The 25,570-nt window shown below is 35.9% G+C and overlaps 3 protein-coding genes across 4 annotated transcripts; 2 read left to right on the top strand and 1 right to left on the bottom strand.

Annotated features, from left to right (window-relative positions):
• The first annotated feature begins 26 nt into the window (after positions 1 to 26).
• LOC139971121 (ras-related protein Rab-15-like) lies at positions 27 to 12,020 on the top strand. The gene is made up of 8 exons (XM_071977328.1): positions 27 to 220; positions 1,406 to 1,590; positions 2,589 to 2,649; positions 3,531 to 3,591; positions 3,735 to 3,812; positions 4,628 to 4,717; positions 5,280 to 5,345; positions 6,329 to 12,020. The coding sequence occupies exons 2-8, from the start codon at positions 1,467 to 1,469 to the stop codon at positions 6,488 to 6,490; spliced, it is 642 nt and encodes a 213-aa protein (XP_071833429.1). The 5' UTR covers positions 27 to 220; positions 1,406 to 1,466; the 3' UTR covers positions 6,491 to 12,020.
• A 1,451-nt stretch (positions 12,021 to 13,471) lies between these two features.
• LOC139971122 (ubiquitin-like FUBI-ribosomal protein eS30 fusion protein) lies at positions 13,472 to 17,105 on the bottom strand. Its single transcript, XM_071977329.1, has 5 exons — positions 17,027 to 17,105; positions 16,258 to 16,338; positions 15,346 to 15,490; positions 14,430 to 14,485; positions 13,472 to 13,669 (listed from the first exon to the last, which is right to left on the bottom strand). Exons 2-5 carry the CDS (start codon positions 16,330 to 16,332, stop codon positions 13,544 to 13,546), a joined length of 402 nt encoding a protein of 133 aa, XP_071833430.1. The 5' UTR covers positions 16,333 to 16,338; positions 17,027 to 17,105; the 3' UTR covers positions 13,472 to 13,543.
• A 917-nt stretch (positions 17,106 to 18,022) lies between these two features.
• Positions 18,023 to 21,221, top strand: LOC139971119 (uncharacterized). Of its 2 annotated transcripts, none has more exons than XM_071977321.1 (3): positions 18,023 to 18,405; positions 20,074 to 20,203; positions 20,886 to 21,221. In XM_071977321.1, the coding sequence occupies exons 1-3, from the start codon at positions 18,268 to 18,270 to the stop codon at positions 21,044 to 21,046; spliced, it is 429 nt and encodes a 142-aa protein (XP_071833422.1). In that variant the 5' UTR covers positions 18,023 to 18,267; the 3' UTR covers positions 21,047 to 21,221. The 2 variants fall into 2 exon arrangements, with proteins under 2 accessions (XP_071833422.1, XP_071833423.1); XM_071977322.1 differs by having other exon boundaries at positions 18,024 to 18,357.
• Positions 21,222 to 25,570: the final 4,349 nt, after the last annotated feature.

Here is a 25,570-nt window from a genome sequence, read left to right as displayed (position 1 = left end):
TTCGAACAGACCCTTAGTAATAGTACTAAATATAGTACATTTCGTTAGTCACGATACTAACACACGCATCCGCTGAGTTCCCATTGCCGAATCCTGGTTCTGATTGTAATTTGCTTTATGAAATTAGAAATTTCGCACGATTACACTTAACCGTGATTTTTTCCCCAAGGCTAGTGATGAAGCACTTAAATACGCCAATCTAGTTTGAGATCAATCTTTGGTGAGACAACGTGTAACTTGACTGTTATTTGTGTTAATGTTAATTAAGTTACACAAGGCTATTGTAGCATAAGGCCTAATAGTTGGTATAGCCTAGGCCTAGGCCTGTTTTGTACTGCCGACACAACGACAGAGTTGAGCCGTGGTCCACTAAATTGGGCCTTGAAACTGTGTATGAACTTGTGATGCTTTGGTTAAAACCAACATAAAAGTACAGTATGTGTGGGTAGGCACACAGCGTTATTATACAGTATCTCAGTCATCCCAGTGGGGATGTGATTTTATTAAAGACAACAGTACAGTGCCATATAATGCACAGAACTGACTGGAACGTGGAAGGGTCGATTTACTCAGTTACTGAACCAAAGTTAACTTGTTCAGAGAAATTTTGTCTACATGCTTGCAGTAGTATGGCTATGAGCAAAACCTTATGAAAAGCTACATGTGTGATCTACTGTACCTTGCTATTAAAATGAGTGGCCTATCCAGTAGACTGAGCTATTTATCTTTCTTTGCCTGGGGGTAGGGGAGAGACACATGAAGATAATACAGCCTGACATACCAGAATTGTGAAGTTTGGATTAATTTATGTCATGTGAGTCCTACACAATAGCCTCATTGCACCAGTTTGCTAAAGGCCAGCCCAACCACTCTTGCTTAACATTAGTGTTCTTAACATTTATTGGTCATAACCCGAAGAAGAGACACCTAATAAAGTATGTTTGAAAGTAAGCATTAAATTATGTTTTCCTGCATTTATTATTGCTTTTCTTTTTATTCTTGTCAAACTTTCTGAGAATTTTTATTTAACATGTGCACCCTTTCTTTGTGTCTGCAGGGACATGTACAATTCCTTTAGATTTACTGAGATTTTGACCACAAAAGCAATAAATACTTTACTAAGACTCTGTAGAATAGAAGCTACTGCTATAGTCTAGGCTAGACTAACTTGCATTACTTGTCGATATTATGGGGAAAGTATAACTCATACGAGTCCTCGGCTTATCCAAGTTAGAGGATACAGTTTTGTTTTGTAACATTTCTTCTTGTTTTTGTCAGAAGATATTCAGTCATCTGAAAATAGTAAGGAAGAAGGTAATTGTAAACTTCATATATTGTGCTTGACATCTCTAGATATTGAGTGAACTACCAACTGGACCTGCTAATGTACCATTTATCTTTTTAGGAAAACCAGACAGAAATTTGAAATCAGTGAAGCTATCATCGTTGTCAGGTCAAGGAGAGGCATGGCCAAGCAATATGATGTTCTCATCCGTCTCCTCTTGATAGGGGAATCAGGAGTTGGGAAAACTTGCATGCTTTGTAGATTCACAGAGGAGGGATTCATTTCACCGCACATTTCGACAATAGGTTTGTAAAAAACAATTCTATGTCAGGAAACCTATTAAGTATATTCTAAGGTAATGCAGCCCTCTGTACTTTGACAAGCATAGAATTTGGTTGGGTGGATTGTTTCTAAGGAGAGATGGGGATTAGTTTCATGTATGTTCTGTATAACATTGAACAGTTCTACATGAAGCTTCATACCAAATGCATCCTACTGTAGGTACAGTAGAAGACATTCTGTAGCTCTCATTTCCTTCTCAGGAATACTGTATCTGAAATTATTTCTTACCTAAAGTTGCCATTTTAAATGGAGATTGCTGGATGTAATATTTTTTCCTGTTGTAGTTATTTTCTGGTCAGGCGGTGAAGAATGACTGTTTTAATAGTAAGTTGCTGTGCATTGTCTGCACTAGGTGAAAGACCATATCATGATAGCACACGTGTATAATCCTAGAAGATTGTTTTCAAATTTTTCGAAAGTTTTAGTTTGAGCTTGCAATGTCACCATGCCAAATGAGCTAAAGTGTCTTCTATTTTTCATATTCATATACATATACAACAATTTATCCACAGAATAAAGTAATAGTCTGTTAAAAACATAGCATTTAAATAAATGCATTTGATTCAAGGACTTTAACTACAGACAAGCACATTCCAGTTTTAGCACTTTATAAGGGCCAAGCACCAACTGTATATGGAAAGTAAACCTTTTGAAGAACGTATGGCATGATGATATCAAAGACCACCTTTAGAAGTAGTGAAGGGTTTATTAAAAATATTAAAGTCACCTTCAAACAACCTTGTCAAGAGTTAGGAACAGATTCAGAGATGTAGTAGTTCACCTGGTAATGTTAGAGAGTGACATCTCTGCCACTGAAATATTCCTTCAATTATGTGGAATTTACAACTTAGGTAAACTGTGTGACTTTAGGCCATGTCACTAATTACTGTACTTGTAAACTTCTTAGCACGATGCAGAAACTTAATAGCTAACATTTGGTATTACCGCTACCTCTCTCCAGGCATTGATTTCAAGATGAAGACTCTCCTTATTGGTGGGGTACGAGCTAGAATACAAATTTGGTAAGAAACAAAGATAATATTCACTTTAAGGTGTGAGAACATCACAGTAGGTGTTGATGTCATATTGTGTAGAGCGCCAAGAGAGTAATGTGCATGCAAAGTGGTTCTGATATGTTCTTTAAATGTATCACCAGATTTTGATTGCAGTATGAGTTGTATTCTATATAGTTATATCTTCTTTGATGGAATTATGACCGGCAGAGCAGGGCTCAGAAACGTATAAAAGTTAGGACTGATAATTTTATCCTCGCAGGATCTTCTTCAGAGGTAGACAAAAATGAAAAGCAAAACAAACAGAGGGAACAAGTTAAAGAGACAATATAGCAAAGACAAGTTAAATGGAACATTGAACAATCGTTAGAACAGGATTTGACCAAACCCTGGACGATGAGATTATAGGAAGCAGGGCTGCTGGGTATACAAAGACCGCAGAAAAGATACTGCAGCTGTCTATTTTAACAAAAGAGAGGGGGCGATGAAGTTATTGTAGTGAGTGAGGAGAAAATGGAATGTGGATGTTGTGTGGCAGTGTTGTAATGACTTGAGTCAGTGACTCGACTCAAATCAGCCTCAAGTTCCGATTTAGGGACTCTAGATTTGATTCAAGTCTTTGCATGCAAAAAATTTTTGGAATTAGCTTGAGCTACACCATGTTGTGACTTGACTCCAGTCTCTAGTTTTCGTGACTAGACTTGAATCTTTAATGCCTTGGGACTGATGTGTGGTTAAGAAAATATAGTAATCCATTGCCTTCTTGAATACTGAGACCATGAACTTGAATGGTGTAAGGCATTGCATCCGATAACTACGAAGTGATATATTACATCATTTAGGGTTTCTTCCTTTTCCATTTCCATATATAATTTTCTTGTTCCTTACAGGGATACAGCTGGACAAGAGAGGTTTGATACAGTTACAGCACAGTACTTTAGGAGAGCACAGGTAACATTTTTACACACCTCAAAATGTTCTACAAAATCACAAAGAAAGTTTTATTTTAAATTGAAGAACTGAAGAATAAATGGATTGGGTACATTTGGTATTTATTGTTCAATGATCTGATCTTTTTTTTTTTCTGTTGTCAGGGGGTTATACTCGTTTATGACATCACAAATGAAGCTTCATTTAGGAATCTTTACAAATGGATCAACATGATGCATGCAGTAAGTGTTTGATTATTGTTTATTCTGTATTAAAGTGTTTTTGTTTCCCTCTTTTAGAGTGATAGTATCACTGTATACTACATGTTATGATTGTCATATCAGATATGGATATTTCTACATTACTGTAGAGATAACATGCAATATTATTAAAGGACACTCCAAAGGACTACATACCCTTTTTCTTAAGAAAAAGAGCCATATCAGGCGTGTAAAGTGTGATGTTACTGTAGAATTTATATCACAGAATGCCCTTGGAATGAGTCAAGTGATTGAGAAGTTAAGATGTGATTGCCAGAAATAGTCTGTTTGTCGGTAATAATAGAGCATTCGCCACAAGAATGGTGATATTTAAGAAATTATTTCTGTGTAGTTATTTGTGCCTATAAACTTATGCATACTTGCATAATGGTTGCATATATCGGTCCATCTCAAGCAGATGCAAATGATATTATCAGACTTTGATGGTTCGATAGGCAGTCAAATATATTCAGGTAACACACCTTCTCTGGCAAACTCACTTATGTACATAACAAAAACACTCGTTCTGGCATGCATCATAACTACCAAGTCACTGTAGTGCATGAGAGCATGTAGTAAATCTACCATAGTAATTACAAAGCCTACACAGAAGCCAACACAACCCTTTCTTCCTCCCATCCATCTCGTCCCACACACTAAGAAAAATAAAAGACAATCATACTAAAATGCTGCCAGCATGAAGTTGTTGTCCTTTATTTTTTCGAAACTAGACAGGTCTTGTGTTGCTTCAATTCTCCATTAATATGTAGGAAACTGTTCCATTTATTTTTCATCAGAATGCTCCAGATGATATGGAAGTACTGTTAGTCGGCAACAAGTCAGATGCCGAGGCTCAAAGGGCAGTCTCGAAAGAAGAGGCAGAAAATGTATGAATTCCTGGTGTTTTTTTTTGTTCTAATTACGGAAGAATCTTGACCCAGCTGGTGTTGTCGATAAAGACAACCCAAGTCTGTTTAATCCTTTGCAAATATTGCTTTACCAATTTAGATGATCCTGATTAACATAAAGACTATATCTGCAAATTATGCAATTTAGATGAGTTCCAAATGTCGACAGTGGTTTAATTATTTCCTTATATGATTATTTATGTTATTATTATATCCTTTTTAATTGTTTTTAAAGGGAAAAAAAATTCGGTATTAAAGATGCATAATTCTGCAAGCAGCTAGTTGCAAATATGACTGAATATATTCAAAAACAAACTGACACTGCTCCAACCTGTTAAGACAGGGGGCAAATTTTTTACTTTGGACTGTAAGTTATCTGTCAGTACTTGTTGGCTATAGGAATTATGGGGGTATAAATATCATATGAGGAAAAGTAGAATGGAAAATTTCAAATGTTGTGATGTCTTTGAATGATCATTGCCTTGATCGTGTCACCGATTGCAGCAGTTACAAGGTTTACAATTCTATTTCTTGTTTACAGTTGGCAAAATCACATTCCATGGACTACATAGAGGTCAGCGCACACCAAGGGAACAATATTTATCAAGTAAGTGAAGCCAGTGTTATTTGAGTTTCATCCATTCAGCTCTGCATTGATAGGTGATGCTACATTGTGGGGCCTATCTGTTCCAAAGTTATTTAATTTCGTCTGAACATTGAACAATATAATAGAACGATAATGCAGCCGTCTGACATGTAAATTGTCCAATAGTCACAGATGTCTAAAGATGTATAATTATTGTCAACATTTCCCGAATATTGTCAAAAAAGGCATTAAAAAGAATTTACCTTCTACTAGATAATGCCCAACAGCTTCAGAAAACCATTTGCACCACTTCACTTTGTTATATCTTTTTCTTGAGAGAGCGTATTGTGTGACTTGGTCATAAGTAAGCTTGACAACATTTATAATTTAAAGAAAGCAAAATGTAGCTTCTAAAGTAAGTTAGCCTCATAGACTGATCCTGATGGCTGTAAAGGTTATACCAGCTTGTGGTGTTGAGTTTGTTGAAATTTGTTAAAATTTAACACTATTTTACACTTGAGCACCAATATCATTGCACTTCAAAAACTAAACTAGGTTCAAGACACAAAAGGAAAACACTCAACAATTTTGAAATCATCTCATTTGCTCTTTTTATGTAATTAATTAATAACAGTAACTAGACATTAACAAAATTTGGAATTGAGTGATAAATATAAATAACTGACTATTAGACTTTAATAATGTGCAATCGATGAAAAAAGTCAAGGAGGGTATCTCAGTTTGATGATTTACAATCGTGTTTGAGTATTGTTCTGTTTTGTTTGGAAAATTGCTCGGAATTGGCGACTAAGTGCCAACAGCTGCTTTTCCACATTTGATGGTGTCTGTCATGGAAAAGTCATGTATTTGGTTTTCTATCAAGGTACAGGACTTGAACGAGCAATGTCGAGGGGGTTGTTTTAAACTTTTAATCCAGATTCTGTCTTTTGATGCCAAACTCTATGTAGCGAAAATGTAAAAGGATGCTTTATTGTTTTTGGCAGGCTTTTTCCAAATTGGCGGAAACCGTCTTGCGGAGAGAGCAGCAGCTTCGAAATGAACGTGTTAATTCGCTCCAGAGGACGAACGGCACAGCCAATGAAACAGTCTCGTTAGATACTCCAGAGGATGGGAGGAGCAGCGAATGCAGGTGTTTCTCCTCATGATTACGATCAAAAGGTTTGACTAGAACAGAATCGCAGTGAAAGAGAAGATTAGGAACAGGGAATATAATTATTTCTTTTGAATCAGTTGTAAGTATGCTGATTAAAAAATTAAAGGTTTCATGTTTGGTTGATTACAGAAAGCATAGAAAGCAGTATTACAACAATTTGTTTGGTTTATTTCAATGAGCAATTCGCTTAATTACTTTTTAATTAATCGGTGTCTCCTGAATAGTGTATTCTTTGAATGATATATGCAAATCTTTATGAATGGCCAATCACAACTTAATTTGAAGCATAATTTATATCTTCTCTTTTTCTTCTTTTGTAACCAGTTTTCAGAGAGAATTTGTTAGTTATTTACAGAACCATTAGGCGTCTCGAAATTGAGTTAGACTCGGGTAGGACTCTGTAGGTTTTGATACAGTCAGAGCACAACTGACATTATATGGGATATAAAGAGTTAGAAATTGCTGTAAAGAACGAAAATCACATCCTTGTGGTATGTTACATCGTAAAGATGTGAATACTTTTAAAGTTGGTGTATTTCTATGATCGAACCTTGCAACAAGTGACATCATCTTAGCAAATGAGGTAAAAATGTCTCTGAACATTTTCTGTACAATTTACAGAAGGTTCATTCAAAGAAACAATTTTTTATTCTTACCTAATATTTTGATGAGCCCTAAAATTTTCAAAAACAAACAAACAATCCATGTTTCAAGTGCCACAAAAAAAATTCAACAATCAGATTCCTGAATGGAATGTTGAGGTCAATATTTTGAATGACATGTGCCATGATGACATGACAGACTACCTACTGTGATCCATTTTGTGGATTAATGAAGGGTTTCTTTGGCAAAGAAATGTTTACCTTCATAGCACCGTGTCTAGAGTTAGTAGCAGGATATTGAGATGGAATTTTCACCTCGCAACATAGTTCTGCCTTACGTTGTAAATAGTCACATTGTCTCTATAGGACTAGCTTGCAAATCATAATTAAAATCACATTCATTGACTCAGCTGGAAGAATCTCTAGGTATTATTATCAAAAACATCTTTATAGTAACTAAGGATGTATCACAACAGATATTGCAATAGTACAATTACTGATTCGTTTCCATTTGTGATACTGTAGTTTTGGTCAATTGAGTTTGGCAGTTAATGGAGCTGGTGAGATTGCAACCAGTTTTAATTAAATTATGTGGTAGGGCAAGAAACACTTTTGGTAGTTTTAGTTGTCAAGCAGTGATTTAAGCAGAAAAAAGAGTAGTTTATGCAATGTTGAGAAAATCTGATATTTGAAAGAGACTGAAATTATATATAATTGTATTCTCCTTCTTTTTTTTCCCCTTTTTATATAGTTATTCGGAAGTTGGAAAAGCTAACTTTATTGTCAGGAATGATACCTGATAAATTGAATTTGGGTTTGAGGCTTAGTTGTTATTTTGGAATTTATGTCTTCACATAAATTACTTTTTGGGTCTTTCTGAATTTCCTTACAATCGACACTACAACAGATTATTATTCCTTTGAATTTATTCTTTCAAAATTTAAGAGTGTGTTTTCTCCTAATTTTGTCAATTTCAAGCAATACTATTCTCTGTTCTTTCCATGTTTTTTCTTTCAATCTTTAAAATGTGGTCACTTTACACTGAGAAGACGTAACAAATGTGCAAGTTAGTCAACGATTATTTTACCTTTAACAGGGCTCTTCTGCCTTATGTGGCATTGCCCTACACATTTCTTTTTGTTTTCTCATTTTTCCTTCCTTGTTCTAAAGTGTGCTACATTTAATCATGGTCTTCTCAGTCAAAAAAACTTTACCATTCAGTTTTACTGCTAATATTTTGTGCTCATCTACCTGAAAAGTATGATAGCTAATCATGGATGGTTCCTTTTCTGAAAATAATTTCATAAATGAAGAAATCATTCCATGGAAATGTCATTTCCAATGACATTAGATCCAGCAATAAGTATGTATTGTTATATAGTAGTAGCTATTAGTGTGAAGACTCCTTCCACTTATCCTGTATTAACACCATCCTTTCTTCTCAAGGAGGGGTTTTCCCTTAATGAAGATACCTTCTAATGTAATTCATCTAGCTCATTTTCATTCCCTTCCAGCTTTTTGAAATAAGTTCAAACTTAAAATATTCCCTTTAAAAAAAATAATGAACATGTTCTTCTTTGTTTCTTTTTCTTTGCTTAAACCTTTCTGGAGGGAATTGATCTTCAAGGGTTAAGGAAGATATATTCAAATCATGAACAGGATTTACTCTTTGAGTTTGATTACTCATTTAAATAATTGAAATTTATCATTAGAAAGCACAAAGTTTTGTAGATTCTCTTTGTAATTTAATATCTGAATATTTTTGAGTTGTCTTACGTCACCGGTCTCAGGACAAAATGCGAATTTTGGTAGAAGAAACCAAGAGTTTTGTGTTTCATCAACTGTCCAAACCCAAAACATATTGTATTAATGTAAGAAAGTTTTCTTTTACAGCCAGTGCAATCATTTTGGTCTGTTTCATCTATGGGCACCATGTGGTGTTAGCTTCTGCTGGGGAATTAAATCAGCTGTTTACATCAGAGTCGGATATAAGGTGCCTTAGTTAACCAACACAATCATGGAAGTTCAACAAAACATCATATGACACTTTCTAGTTGAAACAGTAGCGTCGGATAAGGTGCTTGTAAGTTGTAGCAGTATGGTTGTCATTAAGCTGAATAATAATCCAACAGTCTACATTAGGGCTGTGATATCGGTACTCATGATGAACAATTTTACCCAGACAGCTAAAGAATGCCTTATTTCATTTGGGAGATAGTGCTTAAATTTGTAACGGTTTACTTTATTTAGTATTTTATTTTCTGTGTTATTGAATTTATCTCACTTTCAAAATATGTGTGTGTGGAGTGAGAGACTTTAACCAATGGAGAGGAATGTATTCAGTGCTTACAGATACATCATATTAATTTAGGGTGGAGTCCGGGGAGGGGGTGTGGGGGGGGCATGGGAGGTGAAGCAGATTGTAACCTATTTTGGTATTACTACAAACGAAGTGTATCAGATATTTTCATTCTTTATATTTTTGGGGGTTGGGGGGGGGTGTGGGACTTTTCCTTCATAGTTATGTAGTACACAGATTTTGTACATATTCTCTTTCATGTGTGTGCTTGCCATTGTAGACATACTTTGCAGCTCTTAATTTAGTTTATTAGAATATCATTCTTAGAATACCAGTTTTATTTAAGCTGAAATGTACACAAACAGTTCTTCCAACTTTAAACCATTTCTTGTTTCATTGAATTTACTATTTTTTATTTTACTTATAGCCTTGTAACTTTCAGCATGTTATTTTGTTGTCTTTCCATTAAATGAAATTGCTAAATTCTCATATTTTTTGTTTTTGTAAAGTCTGTCAGGTATTTGCTAGTTCATGTGCAATTTGGTTCAAACACAAAGTAAGCCTACCTGGTGTTATTGGCAATATTACTGACTGTCAAAGATGTACCAAATATGTTACTTGTAAATTGGCTTTTTACCATTCAAAATGTGGAAATCCATTCTTTTTTCATTTGTTAGATGTTAGTACACCTTGACATTGAGAACAGAGTTTAGTCAACATACAGTATAAATCTTGTATATCTAGTATAAGTGCTAAGGTTTCATCAGGTAACTGAAGCAGTATGTTATTACCTTACATTAGCTGAATTTTACTCTGCCCATAGATTGACAACAAGTGATTCTGGGAAGTTTTAACATTTCACTTCATTGTAAAGATCAAGTCCAGTCAATGCGAATATTTCTTCTGACTAAAGTCGCTACAGAATCTCACTGGGGTAAATGTTTTTCTGGTAACTTTACATTTGAAATTTAACCGGGTCACGGCCCGTTACAACACTGCTATGGGTGTGGATCCTCTATCTGTGTGCTTGGGAATTATCTTCCACAATTGTGAAGTTGACATCTTGTGCACTTTGGATTAATAAGTTGAAACTGCTTGTGATTTATCAATTTTTTGTTTCCGAAGAATTGAGCATTACAGATACCTTTTAATGTGTTGCAACCTTTTGTCATAAGAAATGTTTTCCCATGTTTTTGTCTAGAATTTATCTCATTGGATTTATCAATGGTATTGACTTATGTTTAGGTTACAGCATTTCCATATGTATACCAAAGAACAGCTCAATGAAGTATATAAGTTGCAAGATAGATGTTGCTGATTTTGGTTGGACCAAAAACCTACGGATTGCACCTTTTAGACATACAGGCATGCATTTAGAGGTTACTTATAGAACCATATACTAAAGAACCATATACTAGTTATATGTACTAGTTATATGATTTAGTGATATAAGATATAGTGGAATGTGCAATGGTAATGCTCATATGTAACTGTACGGAGTAACTGTAACTGTACGGAGTAACTTGGCTGTTTTTTAGGTCATCAACCATGATTCAATTTGACAAAAGATTCAAAGAGTTAACAAAATTGTCTCTAAATTAAATTATACTTTGACAAATTTAGTTTTCATATAGATATTCTTCAAGGATCACAAAGAAAGACAAAAGTTTGTTTATCATATTTTTTCTTCTTCTTGACGCAGTGTTGGGTACACTTAGGTGATGTTTTTACTTTGTTGCAGTCTTTCAAACGAGCAATGTGTATGAGGCAAAGAGTCTCATAGAATGTACAATACTCAGAGATGTTTGATCCATAATCTTAGAAATAGCTCCCTCCAGATTGGCAGTGCCTAACACATTTGTATTGAAATTGGGGTCAGTTTATGTGTTGGAATAATTGCCATTTTTTTTATGCTAAACACACTGCCACAGGACATCATTTCTTGCTGTAAATGGTTGTGGGATTTCAGAATTACCTCGATCCATTAGTTCTACACTGATGTATCTCAGTTTAACAATGAAGGGTACAACTAGTAGTCCACACAGGTGAAGCTAACAGAATCCTTAAAACCATGGAGCACTTTTGACTCATAATATCATAGCTTAAATAACATTGTTAATCTTGTCATACTTCATCTAATCCCAAATGGGTTATTGATAATCTTTCGTTTGGAGTAGATTAGTAGACTGCCAGTCATGCTGTCCAAGGATTGAAAAACTATAGCATCTAGACTCTCTGCACCTTAGCTATCATTTCCTTATTCATTTTGCCTTGTGTTTACCAAGCTGCTTGGAGTAAACTTCTCTCATATTATGCCACAAATCATGAGAGGTGGCCGTTAGAATTTCATGTTGCTTCCAAAACAGATTCTATAAGCTTTCATCTTCCAAATCGAATTAATCTTTTGAAATTTCTTCCAATGCAGTTTCAATAGGTATAGATTTTATTCTTCCAGTATAGTATCTAATATAATTTCTGTAGTTATGTATTTAATTGTGCCTTCAAGAAATTTCTTCCCATTATCATGTTTTTGTGTCAAGGCATACATATTTAATAGTTAACTTAATGACATACAGAAATGTCATGATAGTGTCATAAATGAATAAATAGTCTAATACAAATTTCTTGTTTTATTCTTCAGTGTATTTTCTGACCTCGTAGTAAGTCTGAGCGTTTGTTTTTGAAGTAATTATAATGGTGTTCTAGGAAGGTGTGTTGTAGTACACACTTAGTAACTGACCAGTACACTACTCAGCGAATATCATCGGTAGGAGAACTATGCAGCCAAAATATCAGTTGGAGAGTCTACTCTTGTAAGATTAACTTTAAAGAGATATTTAGAAAGCCATCTGTACAAATTATTCAAAGTCATGTTGAAATGAATACTTTGTGTCCTGAACTTAACTCGGACAATGTTACACGTAAGACATACAGTGTATATGGGAAATAATTTAGTATTAACAATTAGTAACAACTAATCAAAGTTAAGGAGGTACTAGAATAAAGAGTGCTGTTAAAGCCAGCAGACTGCTAATTCTGAATGTGTCTTCCTTCTTATCTATTTGTGATTAAAACTGCAATCTGACCTCAAATTTTGAAACTTTCAACTCTGCAAATTTTTGGTTCCTTGCTTTAACAAAAGGAACCTATGTAGTCAGGTTGGCGTGAGTCTGTGTGTGCATCTGTGACACTTGCTTGGGTACGCTTTATCTCAATAAGGTTGGATTGAGGCCAAACTTGGACTATAGATCCGTCATATGGAGAAGGTGTGCCCTATTGTTTTTGGTGCCCACAAAGTTCACCAAAGGTCGGTTATGGTCCAAAAAACGAAAATATTAAAACTGCAATAACTCCCAGTGCCAATGTGCGACAAGGTTGATATTTTGGGACAAGTTGTGAACTGGTTAGGGGAACATTTTGAAACTTAACATTCATGTGATCCAAGGTCATCAAAGGTCAATTAATGATAAAAAACTAGCATTTTTGCGATAACTTGAGAACGAATTTCAGATGTTATAGATGTTTCGATGCTATTTACAAACGTTAAACGTACCTTCTGATCATAAATGTCAATAGGTTGACCCCTGTGTGACCTTCGTGTGCGAAGTTATACAAGGTCAAAGTTAATTTTCAGACATTTAACAATAACTCCCAGTGCCAAGGTGTGACATGGTTGATATTTTGGGACAAGTTGTGAATGGAACATTTTCAAACTTAACAGTCATGTGATTTGAGGTCACCAATGTTATATCTGTTGACCCACTTGTAGGTGACCATATATTTCTTACATTTTCGACGCCATATTCAGATGTCAAAAGTGCCTTCCGATCAAAAATCCGATCACAATTTGTGATCACAAAAGTGTTGGCTATAGTGTTGGTTACTTTATGGGTACATGTATCGTAGGACCACAATTACTTCGACTATTTGAGCCCAATCTTGCTTGATAATATTATGTGTATTGTCATATACCCCTACGCAAGGAACCACAGTCCCCTTGGGCTCTTGTTAATTTTATTTATTTATTTAAAGCACTAAATTACTCATGAAAACGTATAAATCAGGACAAGCATTGTATAAGCTTCACTTCTTTTTATTAGCAACAGAATAAAATTACATTGTGTTTTTCTGTGTCAAAGAAACTTTAAGAGTTTGAGTTGGGTCCCTTCCTCTTGCCAAAGACTGGAGCAACATTGACTCTCCTGTTGTACTGCATGCGACGCTTAGCACGGCCAACCTTGGGCTTCTTCTTATCCTCTTGAGGGTCAACCTGCAGTGAAAAGAACAAGTCAGATGTTTGTTTAACAATGCAAATTGACCTAGTTCACATATAGAGTGATGGTGAATGGACAGGTTGGGCTAGGAGGGGATGGGGAGTTGAATACATTCGAAATGTTTCTATACTGCCAATTTCATTACTATCATCACATTCAGCCTCTGAAGAAGATCCTGCTATGATCAACACATCAGGCACTCTCACTTTTACATGTATCATCACATTTGTTTAGATGACATAACTTTGATTTTGTCTGTGTTCTGCCTGGGTTACTGCTGGATCATTCCACCACAAGAACACCAGCTTGGCACAGCCAGATTTTTCAGGTACAACCCCACACATTGTCTTCTACTGTCTTTTTAGAATGAGAAACTGTTACCATTTAGTTGTCTTGTGTAGGGACAATGACAATTTCTGTTGGATCCATAAGTCAAGGGAACCACCTCTGATATTGCAATAGCAAAGCATTTTTCACAAGTGATCAATATCCAATCAATTGACATACATATAGACCACCTCTATTGCTGATAATAAATCATATCAATAATCTATTCAGGAAATATAGTAACCATGGATCAACTCATCACTGACAAGTTTGGTTCGGCCTAGTTTCAGAGAAACGCAACCATTCACAAAATGCTGTTACATCAATTGATGGCACCAACAAAATATCCAAAGTGACATAATAGGTGCATGTTGGCCAATACTTACAAAATGAGCAGAACAAATTGCAATTATACGGATAATAACATACCTTTGGTGTCTGGCCTCTTACTTTGCCGGCACGAGCAAGGGATCCGTGGACTTTTCCTGAAAGATACGAGCGAAAGTAAAATATTGATAAATAACTGCTGCCAAAGTTCAAATTATCCGCTTAGACGTTACCCGTTTACTGTTAGTTTGTCAAATTTTGTACATTCTAGAGAAAATCAAGAAGACGTGTATGATGTACAGTATGTGGCAAACCCAATTAACAACTGATTAATTATTTACAGGTATCTGTTGTGTGCTATATATAGATGACCATTTCAAGCCTACTGAACCTTATTGCATGCATGCATCCCTATTGTGTGCAATCCATTAGAAACAAGAATTGACAACTATCTTGTGCATTAAACTTGTCTCTCATAGTATTGAATAATAGCACACAACTTACACACACATTGGTTTTGATTGAACAACAACTGAGCACGTTATTATTGTCAAAACATCAAATGTTTTTTTTTAAATGAACTGTGAGCATTTGTGGTTTGACAGTTTTATGCGATGTACACACTAGCCTGTTTAGAATGCATACTCATACTGTGATGTACTTTTTGCAGGATCTTTACCCACTTGACGGCAACATACCTCTTTACCCACTTGACTGCAACATATCCTTCTCGTGTTAATAAACTTGAGAATTTACAATGTGATATTTTCTGAGAGCATTTTAAAACCCCACTAAACTGAAAGATCCTAGCACCCTTAATGTAGGCATGTCACTCTTGCAAAGCCTTGCATTATTAGTTGTTTAGTCATGAACGAAGTAAACAAAGGGCTAATTAAACCAACTTTTTATGTTTTTTTTTAGACTTGACTGAAAACAACAGAGATACACCATAGGGTTGGATGTTAGGCAGGGTGGGGGGGGGGGGGTGTAAGAGACACATGATATGAATATAACTCACCTCCGAGAAGACGGACGTTCAAGTCGATGGTCGAGAGGTTGGAGACTCCTGCTTCACTGACGAGCATACCATTGTCCAATGGACGGCCACCGTAAAGTAGAACCTGGTAGGCCACAGGAATGCCCTCAACAGACTCCAACTGAGTCTGTAATGGAAGCCAAATACGTGGGATACAATGTGATCCAGTGCTAAATAATCAATTCAATTGCTGTTCAGTGCTTACAGTTTGTCTTTTTCTCTCTTTTCCCTATGATAGTGCTCTATTTGGTTATTACTTTGAAGGCTTCCTAGAACACTCCTTCCACAACTTTGCTATGCTATTTTCTAACGAATCAATATTTATAGGTTTACCTGTAACTTTGTTGTGGGATAACATATAAATGAAATGAAATTTTGGAAAGTACAGCAATCATTGTATGTTTCCAAATAGGGAGAGCAAAATGAAACTTGCATATATTTACTGATGTGATAAGTGCCCTGGTCACATTTTGATATCATTAGTTAATTTTTTCTCCAACACTAGCAACATTTGCAAAGACAGAATATCATTCATTTACAAAGATTTTTTTTTTATAATATGTTGGTATGATCCATGTGCGACATTGCAAATTATGGTGCCATGTGCACTTTCACATAAAATGAGGGCACAATTTCAGAAAATTCCCAAAACAAACACAACCAACAAATTGGCTGGCTAATTTTTTTGTACTGATCAGGATCACAAAGCAAGTATTGCTAAAAAGTGGCTTCTGGCTTGCATTGTTCTGTGAAACTACGGTCGGCCTAGGCTAGCCTAAAGTAATTCGTTAAATGCACTAGGGCTATGTATTAGACGGACATATATTTCTCAACTTTGTACTCCATTACTGTCAGAGAAAAATGAAAGGAGCGAACAAATTATTCTGCACTTACCTTAAGGTTCACCACATGTTCCTCAGGGGACACCTCAAGGGTGTGAAGTTGCTGTCCACGTACAAATAACTGCATTATGACCTACAGAAACAAATTTAAATTTGAAGTTTCAATTAGCCTTGTGGAATGATTGAACTATGCCATGGCTTACACTTCTCTTGACTAATCCTGTGACATACCACTAACAGAACTTGATATCACACAGAATTAAGTAAATGGTCTTTGATACTTTTATCAGTTTAAATGCAGCCTAACCTACCCAGAGAATTCATGTGGAAGCTGGCACAGCCCCATCATCCATTCAGACCCCTATGAAAAAAGGGCGATCATCATATAAAAACAGAAAACCCAGCACTTCAACTTTAGTTTAAGACGATCATTTACATACTTTGAAATGTAGCAGCTTGAACTGAACAACTTTTTTTCCAACCTCTCACGCTATGGTATATGGATATCATGAACGTGTCTCTGTTACTGTTAGGATGTTCAACAGACCTGTCCTAGATTCTCGTTGAATAGCATTGGCTAGGCCTTACGTCAGGTTGTTTTACAACAGTGATTGGTATGTCATTGGTGTATACATCCTACCACGGATATTACAATACTCTACCTGAGTTACATATAAATACACCTTTGATATCTTTCATAACAACGAATATTTTCTGATAATCTCTGAAAATCTTCACTTATATCTCGCACTGGTAATCGAAAGAAAACGAATGGTAAAATGATGAAACCTAAAGAAAGATCGTTAATTTATTGGGAATACCTTTCAACACGTTGTGCAATGATGTACTCGCAGCACGAAAGGAAGATCAGAGAGGGAAATTGTTATGGCGCCCTCTATTAATCCGTAGATCACTGAGCCACTAAATGAAGTACAGTACTGATCAAAATTAGGCTGCCATAGCGCTATATATAGATTTGAGTATTTTACAAACAGTTATAAGAAATCACTCTGTCATTTCAAAATAAATAAATAATTAATCTCATTTCTACGTGGAATATGAATTTGCCTATTGGTGCCGTAAGGACACTTTGTCTCTTAAGTGCAAAAACGAGCTTACTCATGAGCTAATCTTCACTAATATCTCGTACTTGTAATCAAACGAAACCAAAGGGTAAAATTATGAAACCTGAAGAAAGATCGTTAATTTATTGGGAATACCTTTCAACACGTTGTGCAATGATGTACTCGCAGCATGAAAGGAAGATCAGAGAGAGAAATTGTTATGGCGCCCTCTATTAATCCGTAAATCACTGAGCCACAGCCATAGCGCTAGATAGATTTGACAAACTATTAAAAGAAATCACGCTGTCATTTCAAAAATAAATAAATAATTAAACTCAATTCTACGTGGAATATGAATAGCATATTGGTGACGTTAGGACACTTTGTCTCTTAAGTGCAAATACGAGCTTAACCATGTACTTTAAGGCGTAGCTACATGCTATGTAAACTGTATGCTATGTAAACCGAAAGTGTCCCCACCCCCCCGAGTAGTACAACTATACCGACGAGTACAACTTTTCATGAGGGCAAGTACGAGTGCAAGCAACTATGCTAAACTACGACATTACAACTTTCTGCTTAATAAGAGTTCAAAGAGAGCGACTTTTGTATGGAAAACGCAGATATGCCAGGCTCGGGTTCATATATAATTCTATACTGAAGGCGCACTTTTCATATGCTGGTAATATTATATTACGGCTTGCTTGCATCGAAGTTATGTGAAGTGCTAGTACCTCAACATAAAGTTAACTTACATGAGATACCTGATCCAATGACGGTTACATCAGTGTGGAATCCACATCAAGGGATTTAGTTTTAAATTTTGCTTTGTAAGTTCTCGGATATTTTATATTACTGCACCAATGAGCTGCATTCTCCAGTGGGATTGAATAATTAGCCTCGTTTAAATAAAAAAAACCGCTTCGATTTTTTTCATGTTGTTTATATTCCGGAAGGTCTGATATAAACATATACATACACTAAATGATTCAGACGATATGAGTGACCCGGAAATCAAGAGACCTACCCTCTTAGCGTTGGCCCATGCAGCTAAAGAAACACCGGCACAAGATGAACCTGATCGTGAGGTATGTATGAAGATAAGTAAGCTACCACAAGATGAACCTGATCGTGAGGTATGTATAAAGATTCGTAAGCTATTACAAATTTTCGTTTTTTGGGCAAATCACTAATGCCTCCATCATAAAACAAGTGGATCCAGGACATTTCGAAGGGGTGGAATGGGAAGATAGTTTACCGTTAAATGTCGAAATTGTCACCGAAATAAATGTGCGAGGCAGAAAACATCTGTAAACATGTAAATCAACGCGTAGCAATTTGCTAAACATCAAGCATATGCTACCTGTAATCATTGAGAGGGGAAAGCCCCTTGATATTCCTCCCTGGATCCGCCCGGTTATTATTATTATTATTATTATTTTTGTTGTAACTGATGGCGCCCCACTCACTCGACCCTCTCCGAGCAATGATTCCACGGCTGCAAGACTGCATATGTCTATAGGCTACAAACAAACAGTACGGTACTTGGATTCCGCTTATCGCTGTTGTTGGCCTATATTGAGTCATGGCATGGCCTGGTATTTGGAGAATGGTCTAGTGTTTTCGTGAAGATGTGAACGACATTCAACATTAAATTAAAACAATTATATACTTTGATAAAAACAAATAAAACTAAGATTAACAGTTAAGGGGATCAGTTGCTAAGAATTATCATTCGTATAATGTACTGTATTGAATACAGGAGATTTTTCCCATTTATAGTTTAATTAATACCATGATATATGATCAGATGAATAAATCAGATCGTTATAAATGTTGCTTTCAATTTATGGTGCACTTCACATCACTTGAACTATTGTAAATCTCCAAAGTCTATTGACTGAACTGCGGTATTAGACAACGACACCGGGTATGATGACATACGTTATTTGATTACAACCGTCTTAAAACAGTTAGAGGTAGGCTGGTATACACAATGCGATGGCATTCCAAGTCTCGAAGAAGGCTGTTTCTACATATTATCCAGTTTAGCGGCTTTAAAGTAGGATACATGTTCTTCGTTCGAAGTGTCAAGTGGGTTACAAATACACCCCATTTCCTATTGTAAATAATATTCTTCTTTCTTCTCGAAATGAGGTGAATAGAAAAGGACACACAAGTATAGCAAAACAAGATAAATATGTCAACTCTATAGTTACATATATACACACATAGGCTAACTGTCGCATTCCCATTGCACAATGATAAGAAAGCCTCGTGATTGCGATCTATACCTACATCGACTGATCTGTCCAAGTTCCAATGCGCAAGTTCCACTGCGGTCCGACGGGTGAAAATAGGTGGGATGTACTCCGGCGGGGCTCCTTCGAAACAATAAACTAAGTTCTAGAATTGCGGCATATTGATTTATTAACCATATTTCAGCAAACTTGTGATTTATAGATATAATTAAATCTTATATGGCATGTTATAAACAACATACGTTCTGTGTCGAAGAAAGACAAATAAAATCCGTTGATTTAGAAAACAAGAAGGAATACTTGTCTCTTATAATTACGTGTTCTAACTTTCAGTCCGATGCCAATTACTTCGATTTCACTTGGACAACAGAAGGCACCCGCCCCTAGCTTGTACCTCAACCAACACAGGTTAAGACGCGCTGTCGTAACAGTAACACATTTGTAAATATTTCCCGACAAATGACAAAAGTTTTTATACATACCGTAAGTTGTAGGCCTATATGTTATGTGATAAAATCTCGAATTTAAATTACTCGTCCACAGAATGATTCTGGCCTATCGTGTGGTTCCTGCTGTCGCTCCTGCTGTAGACTATTGGTTTGTCTGTTGTGTATGCCTTTCCTTATTGTTCTAAGCTTAGTCGGACTCCTCTTGAAGATTATCCTATGTCCATGTGAGTTAATTCTCTTTCTGTATCATCATCATCATCATCATCATCGTCGTCGTCGTCATCGTCATCGTCGTCGTCATCGTCATCGTCGTCGTCATCGTCATCGTCATCGTCATCGTCATCGTCATCGTCATCGTCATCGTCATCGTCATCGTCATCGTCATCGTCATCGTCATCGTCATCGTCATCGTCATCATCATCATCATCATCATCATCATCATCATCATCATCATCATCATCATCATCATCATCATCATCATCATCATCATCATCATCATCATCATCATCATCATCATCATCATCATCATCATTATTCCGTATATCTATTCAAAAACATTGGAAGTAGGCCTATAGCCTACGTTTTTTAAGAAAAGATCATTTCGTGTCACGTACGTTTGTGACCTTTTTGTTCAAGAACATTCCAAAAAACCGGAATCTGTGACATGGAATGCAGGATTCTTTTTGGTCATGCAGTCTGGTCAATGTCTTTCATCCCACCGTCCCTTGAATTTTGTGTCCACCCCCCCCCCCCCAATCCCCACTCATTCAATCCTGGTGTTCTGGTACAGTTTTGAGGGCAAATGTCACGTAACGAAACTTAGGCCTATTGTGATTTAGTATCACTTCCTTCAACCACGTGGTTAGAAGTGCCATGAGACGTTTTACATTATTTCTCAATATACAGTTAAGGCATGCTCTCCATGCTGTGCTCCGTGCTGTCAGTGTCTTGTCGATGGAGCTGAAGCTATTTTAAAGGCTCCATTTAAACTGTTCCTGTGGGCTACCTACAGACTTACTGAGGATGAAGACGGTGAACAACAACCCCTTCATGTCGAAGAGGGATAACACATTCAGTAACGGTGATATTAAAAGACAGCCATCCCTAAAATTGTCCAACCGTTTCCTATAGCAGAACTATGAACACCCTGGCGTGTAAACCTGGAGATTTTCGAAACAAACGTGGAGATAGTTTTTCGAAACATGAATACGTTACCAAACATTCTAAAGTCAAATAAAGCTTGTTCAACTCCATGTGAATCTATAGCCTTCTTTGTTTCACTGGTTTAATCTGTTTGGCATGTCATATTTAAAGATCCCACCGTGAGATGATAAATACATCCGGGTCTGTGATGCAGAGACGCCAAGGTCAGTTGTTTTTTAGGCGGGTGAAAATTGTCTGGTGCTGTTGGTTACGTACACCATCTAAGCGGAGCGCCACCATAAGTTGGCGCGAAGCGTACAAGAAAATTTTGGGATCTTACGGCCCCTCAGATGGCCGGAAACATCACTTCCCGGGTCATCTAAGCTGAATCTATACTGTCTCCATATTTGTATTGTGTCTATTTTTTTTTTCATTCCAGAGGAAATTTTGCGGACGCTGTAGCGTTCACGTGTGTCGTAACGGTATTATTTTTCACGAATCGTATAGGTAACGTTGCTTTCAGCCGGGCATATTTAGCACGATCGGCTTTGAGTAATTTCCGATCCTGGCGGTTCTGAGATAATTCGCATTTTGGTGTGATGAAATGAATTTCACGCTAGCAATGATACACTTTCACAGGAAAAACTCTGTGGGCCTACAATGCGGGAGATTCTTCAAAAATGCGGGAGTTTTTTGGAAAATGCGGGAGATTCGGACAGGTGGGCGGGTGAGCGGGAGACGACCCGAAAATGCGGGTGACACCCGCCCAAAGCGGGTGACTTAGCAGCACTGGTGATGTTTAAATAAGGGGGGGGGGGAGAGGGAGGCAGGCAGGGGTAAGGAGAAGCCAGGGAGAAGAGAAGCAAGGGGGGAGGGGTGGAGAGCAATGGGAGGAAGAAAGGGGAAACAGGGAAGGTAGCAAGGGGAAAGGAGGAGGGAAGGAAGAGGAAAGGGTAAGGAGGGGGGGGGGGGAGTATCCAAAAGGAAGGTAAAGTTGCACCTTAAATTTAATTAACAGTACCAACACAGACTCTAATGGACAATTACCTACGAGAAATACAAAAATAACGGAAGAGCTATGGTAATGTAAAGGATGAAAGTTAATATATTTGGAAGTTTGGTTACACAATAAGATCCATTATCAGTCAAAAATACACACAGCACAAGAGTAAAAACGATAATCAAGCAAGGAATTTGGCAGTTTAAGATATAGCCTAACATTGATAGCGAGCACAGATATAGCATAATATAATATTAGGAAAACAACAGTTTGAAAGACCTATCAATGGTGATATCAATACATAGATATAAAAAAAAACTAAATTATTTGAACAACACACTTTTTCTGCAGCAAATGAATTGTAGCTTTATAATTAAAAAGATAGTAAACAAATTAAAACCATAAACAAAGAAAGAAAGAAAGAAACAAGGTGATGAGAGAATATAATATCAGAGCTCCAAGGTGTTGGGATCATTCTATCAAGGTGTTGATGTGTGGGAATGTTAGTTTGCATTCATAATGCTAAACTGCATGTCTGTATTAAACCTATACCACAGATTTTACACACTGTAAGCATTTGTCATGTAATAGTGTATGGGTAAACCTGTTTCTGCACGTTTACATGCTTTCTGATTGAAAAATTGATGTTGACACCTCTAAAACATACATTATAGTTCAATATCTCTTAAAAGATATTTACTACGGAATCCTCTACCAAATTTATAATTATGTAAACCTCGATTGCATACACATTTATGAATTTTTTTATCACAAACAATTAGTTAATTAGTTATTTTAATAATTACAAAACATGTTCTGAAATCAAAATTTATGTAACCATTCTCTTTCAAATATGTAAACAAACAGATGATGTGAGTATCTGAGCACTAATCAAGTAAAATGTTTTCTAAAGACAGCATTGATGTACATTGCTATTAGATCAAACAAATAATTATTTCCTTTCTTAAGTTTTATCTTAATATTTAAATTAAAATTCAAGTACAAAAAAAATTAGACACACCAATTACATTCAATGAATGGCTGATATTGGAAGAAACACTGCCTGCAGGGAACAAAAAAATTCTGAAATGATGAAACCATGTTTTGGGATTCATTTGGAGGACGAGGAAGGGGGCATCACTCTACAGAGAACACTATTAAGGGGCATGGAACATATTACACAGTTCAAGGCATTGCTATAGAGGTATAGATATGACTGGAATATAATAACTACAAGGCACTCACATTCATTAAATATTTGCCACTACAAGGGCGTATATTCATGTGACCTATGACATCATGAATAATTCATTACATGCTCTCTTGTACACAGATCCCTTAATCAGTCATAGGTTGAGGTCAATACAGGAGGGGGTGGGGGTTAATTGGGGGGGGTGCAATTTGAAACAATTACGAAAGTGTGACATGTTGTGAGTGTCAGCCCTGACCAATGAAAGTTTGTGAGTTTTCCTCGATGATGCAGCTGCTGTTTGTACTATAATAATTTTTAAAACAAAATGAGCAAAACCTGTTAGTTGAATTGCATAACCAATGTGACATGGCATGTCCACACAGTGAATGCCAGACTTCTACAGTAACTGACTGCAAGGCAGATCTGTCTTATGAGTACTTTCTTTCATTACCTTTTAAACTAATTCAAGAAACTTACTGCTTAATACACAAAACATACTTTTCAAGTCCTACAAGTCAGAAACTTGGCCTAACAGTCTCTTGATTCTTACCAATTGCACAATGGATAGCACCTATCAGACAATTAAAAACAACACATCATCAGTTTAAAGACTGCAAAATTAACTTAGAAAGTTATGAAATGATATAAAACAAGGGACGTGTGATGATACTAACATCAAATTGGGAAATTCCAAAAATATGAGAGAGCAACATAAACTTAAAATAAAATATTACACCAATTAAACATGAGGTTAACATGTAGTGTTTCAGAGACAGTACTTCAAATCAAATGTCACATTAAAAACCAAAAAGATAATTGGGCAGGATTTTCTTAACTTTCAAAGAAACAATTTAACTAGCATTTGATTGACCGAAAGTGACTCTGAGAGATAAAACTGAAGGAATGCGTCAAACTGTTGCTCGATAAATTTTATGTCGCATCTTTTCTTCGAAATTAATCCTTAAATGTCAGGACATTTGATTTTCTTTTGGTAGCTTGATCCAGCACCACATTACTAGTTTCAGATTTGAAAGTTGAATGTAAAAATTATTTTACAGCACTCATTTAGCTTGGTTGATATAAATTTCAGATCACTTTTAATAATTTCAAGATGCAGATTTTTCAAGATGATATTAAGCAATATTTATATAGAAAGAACAAGAAGAAGAAGGTGATTAAAGCACATTTTGAAAGACATTTTTTTTTATGAAATATTAGAAAGAAATTTTGGAAATAATAAAAAAAAATAAAGCGACTATCAGTCTCAATCTGAGGCTACAATTAGATATTTGAAGAAAAAGTTAACTTCTTGATGGAAGAATTGAAACGACACCCTGAAAGATTAAATGCATAATTAACTACATATCCAAAACTTTTGAAAATAGAAATGCCCCAAAAGATGGTTTTGTTTTAAGGAAATAAACTTGAGAACTTACAACCAGGTTCATTAAGAATGATTCCCGTCATTCTCAATGAAATACTACAATCTATAAAAGTGATCTATGGAAGTGAAAACTTAACCTGCTGGAAGAAAAGTCTCTTTCTATTAATAACTTTGCAAAAACTTTCAAGAATAATTGTGACGATAGCAGGTGTTTGAGCTTGGTACCAAATGGCTGGTTTTAGCAAACTTACAGAGTATCGGTAAACATAAGAAAATATTAACGGCACCCTGCTACGGTTTCATACACCAAATGGGACTTTAACTAAGTAACAATTTATTAATAATATCATTTGATTTTAGATTTCTGTCGTATATTCATCATAGTAATAATCAATTTTGGAAAACGGTTTACAACAATTGGACTTTTATTCTTGATACATTTAGCATTTTCTCAAATTTGATGCAAAATGCAAAAAGCTGTTAAAAGAATCACCCTTATTGCAAACGCTCTCACCTTTTGAGGAAAAAAAGGTAAGACCTACATTAATCAAGATTCATTTTGCAAGAATGTTTCATTCTGCCTTGTGATAGTTTTTCATCCAACATAACTGAATGCATAATTATTTCAATTTTCTATGGAAGTTCTGTTATACTATGCTTACAAAAGTTTGGAAATTTGTCTACTTCTTCATCACTAAGGTTTGAAAAGTTAGTTCAAGAGTAATCATGGTTTAACAGTCATCCTACAAGTTAAATTGTCAAAGATAATTCTGTCACAGAACTTGTGACCTACATCTATCACAAGTCACCAGACAACAACATTAATGCTACAGTCAAACAAGTGACAGATCTAGTTATGACATTTTTGTGTT

Source organism: Apostichopus japonicus, chromosome 8 (genome assembly GCF_037975245.1).
Source record: "Apostichopus japonicus isolate 1M-3 chromosome 8, ASM3797524v1, whole genome shotgun sequence".
Classification (NCBI taxonomy): Eukaryota; Metazoa; Echinodermata; class Holothuroidea; order Aspidochirotida; family Stichopodidae; genus Apostichopus; species Apostichopus japonicus.
The sequence above is the reverse complement of the archived record's forward strand: the minus strand, read 5'-3'. Positions and strand labels throughout refer to the sequence as shown.

Bases quoted from the DNA above. Each gene is read 5' to 3' on its own strand.
- LOC139971119 (XM_071977321.1), top strand. From the start codon at position 18,268: ATGAGTGACCCGGAAATCAAGAGACCTACCCTCTTAGCGTTGGCCCAT. The intron at 18,406-20,073 runs GTATGTATAAAG...ACTCGTCCACAG, and splicing joins AAGATGAACCTGATCGTGAG to AATGATTCTGGCCTATCGTG. The intron at 20,204-20,885 runs GTGAGTTAATTC...CTCAATATACAG, and splicing joins GAAGATTATCCTATGTCCAT to TTAAGGCATGCTCTCCATGC.
- LOC139971122 (XM_071977329.1), bottom strand. From the start codon at position 16,332: ATGCAGTTATTTGTACGTGGACAGCAACTTCACACCCTTGAGGTGTCC. The intron at 14,486-15,345 runs GTGAGTTATATT...CGTATCTTTCAG, and splicing joins GAACGTCCGTCTTCTCGGAG to GAAAAGTCCACGGATCCCTT. The intron at 13,670-14,429 runs GTATGTTATTAT...TTTTCACTGCAG, and splicing joins TAAGAGGCCAGACACCAAAG to GTTGACCCTCAAGAGGATAA.
- LOC139971121 (XM_071977328.1), top strand. From the start codon at position 1,467: ATGGCCAAGCAATATGATGTTCTCATCCGTCTCCTCTTGATAGGGGAA. The intron at 3,592-3,734 runs GTAACATTTTTA...TTCTGTTGTCAG, and splicing joins AGTACTTTAGGAGAGCACAG to GGGGTTATACTCGTTTATGA. The intron at 4,718-5,279 runs GTATGAATTCCT...TCTTGTTTACAG, and splicing joins CGAAAGAAGAGGCAGAAAAT to TTGGCAAAATCACATTCCAT.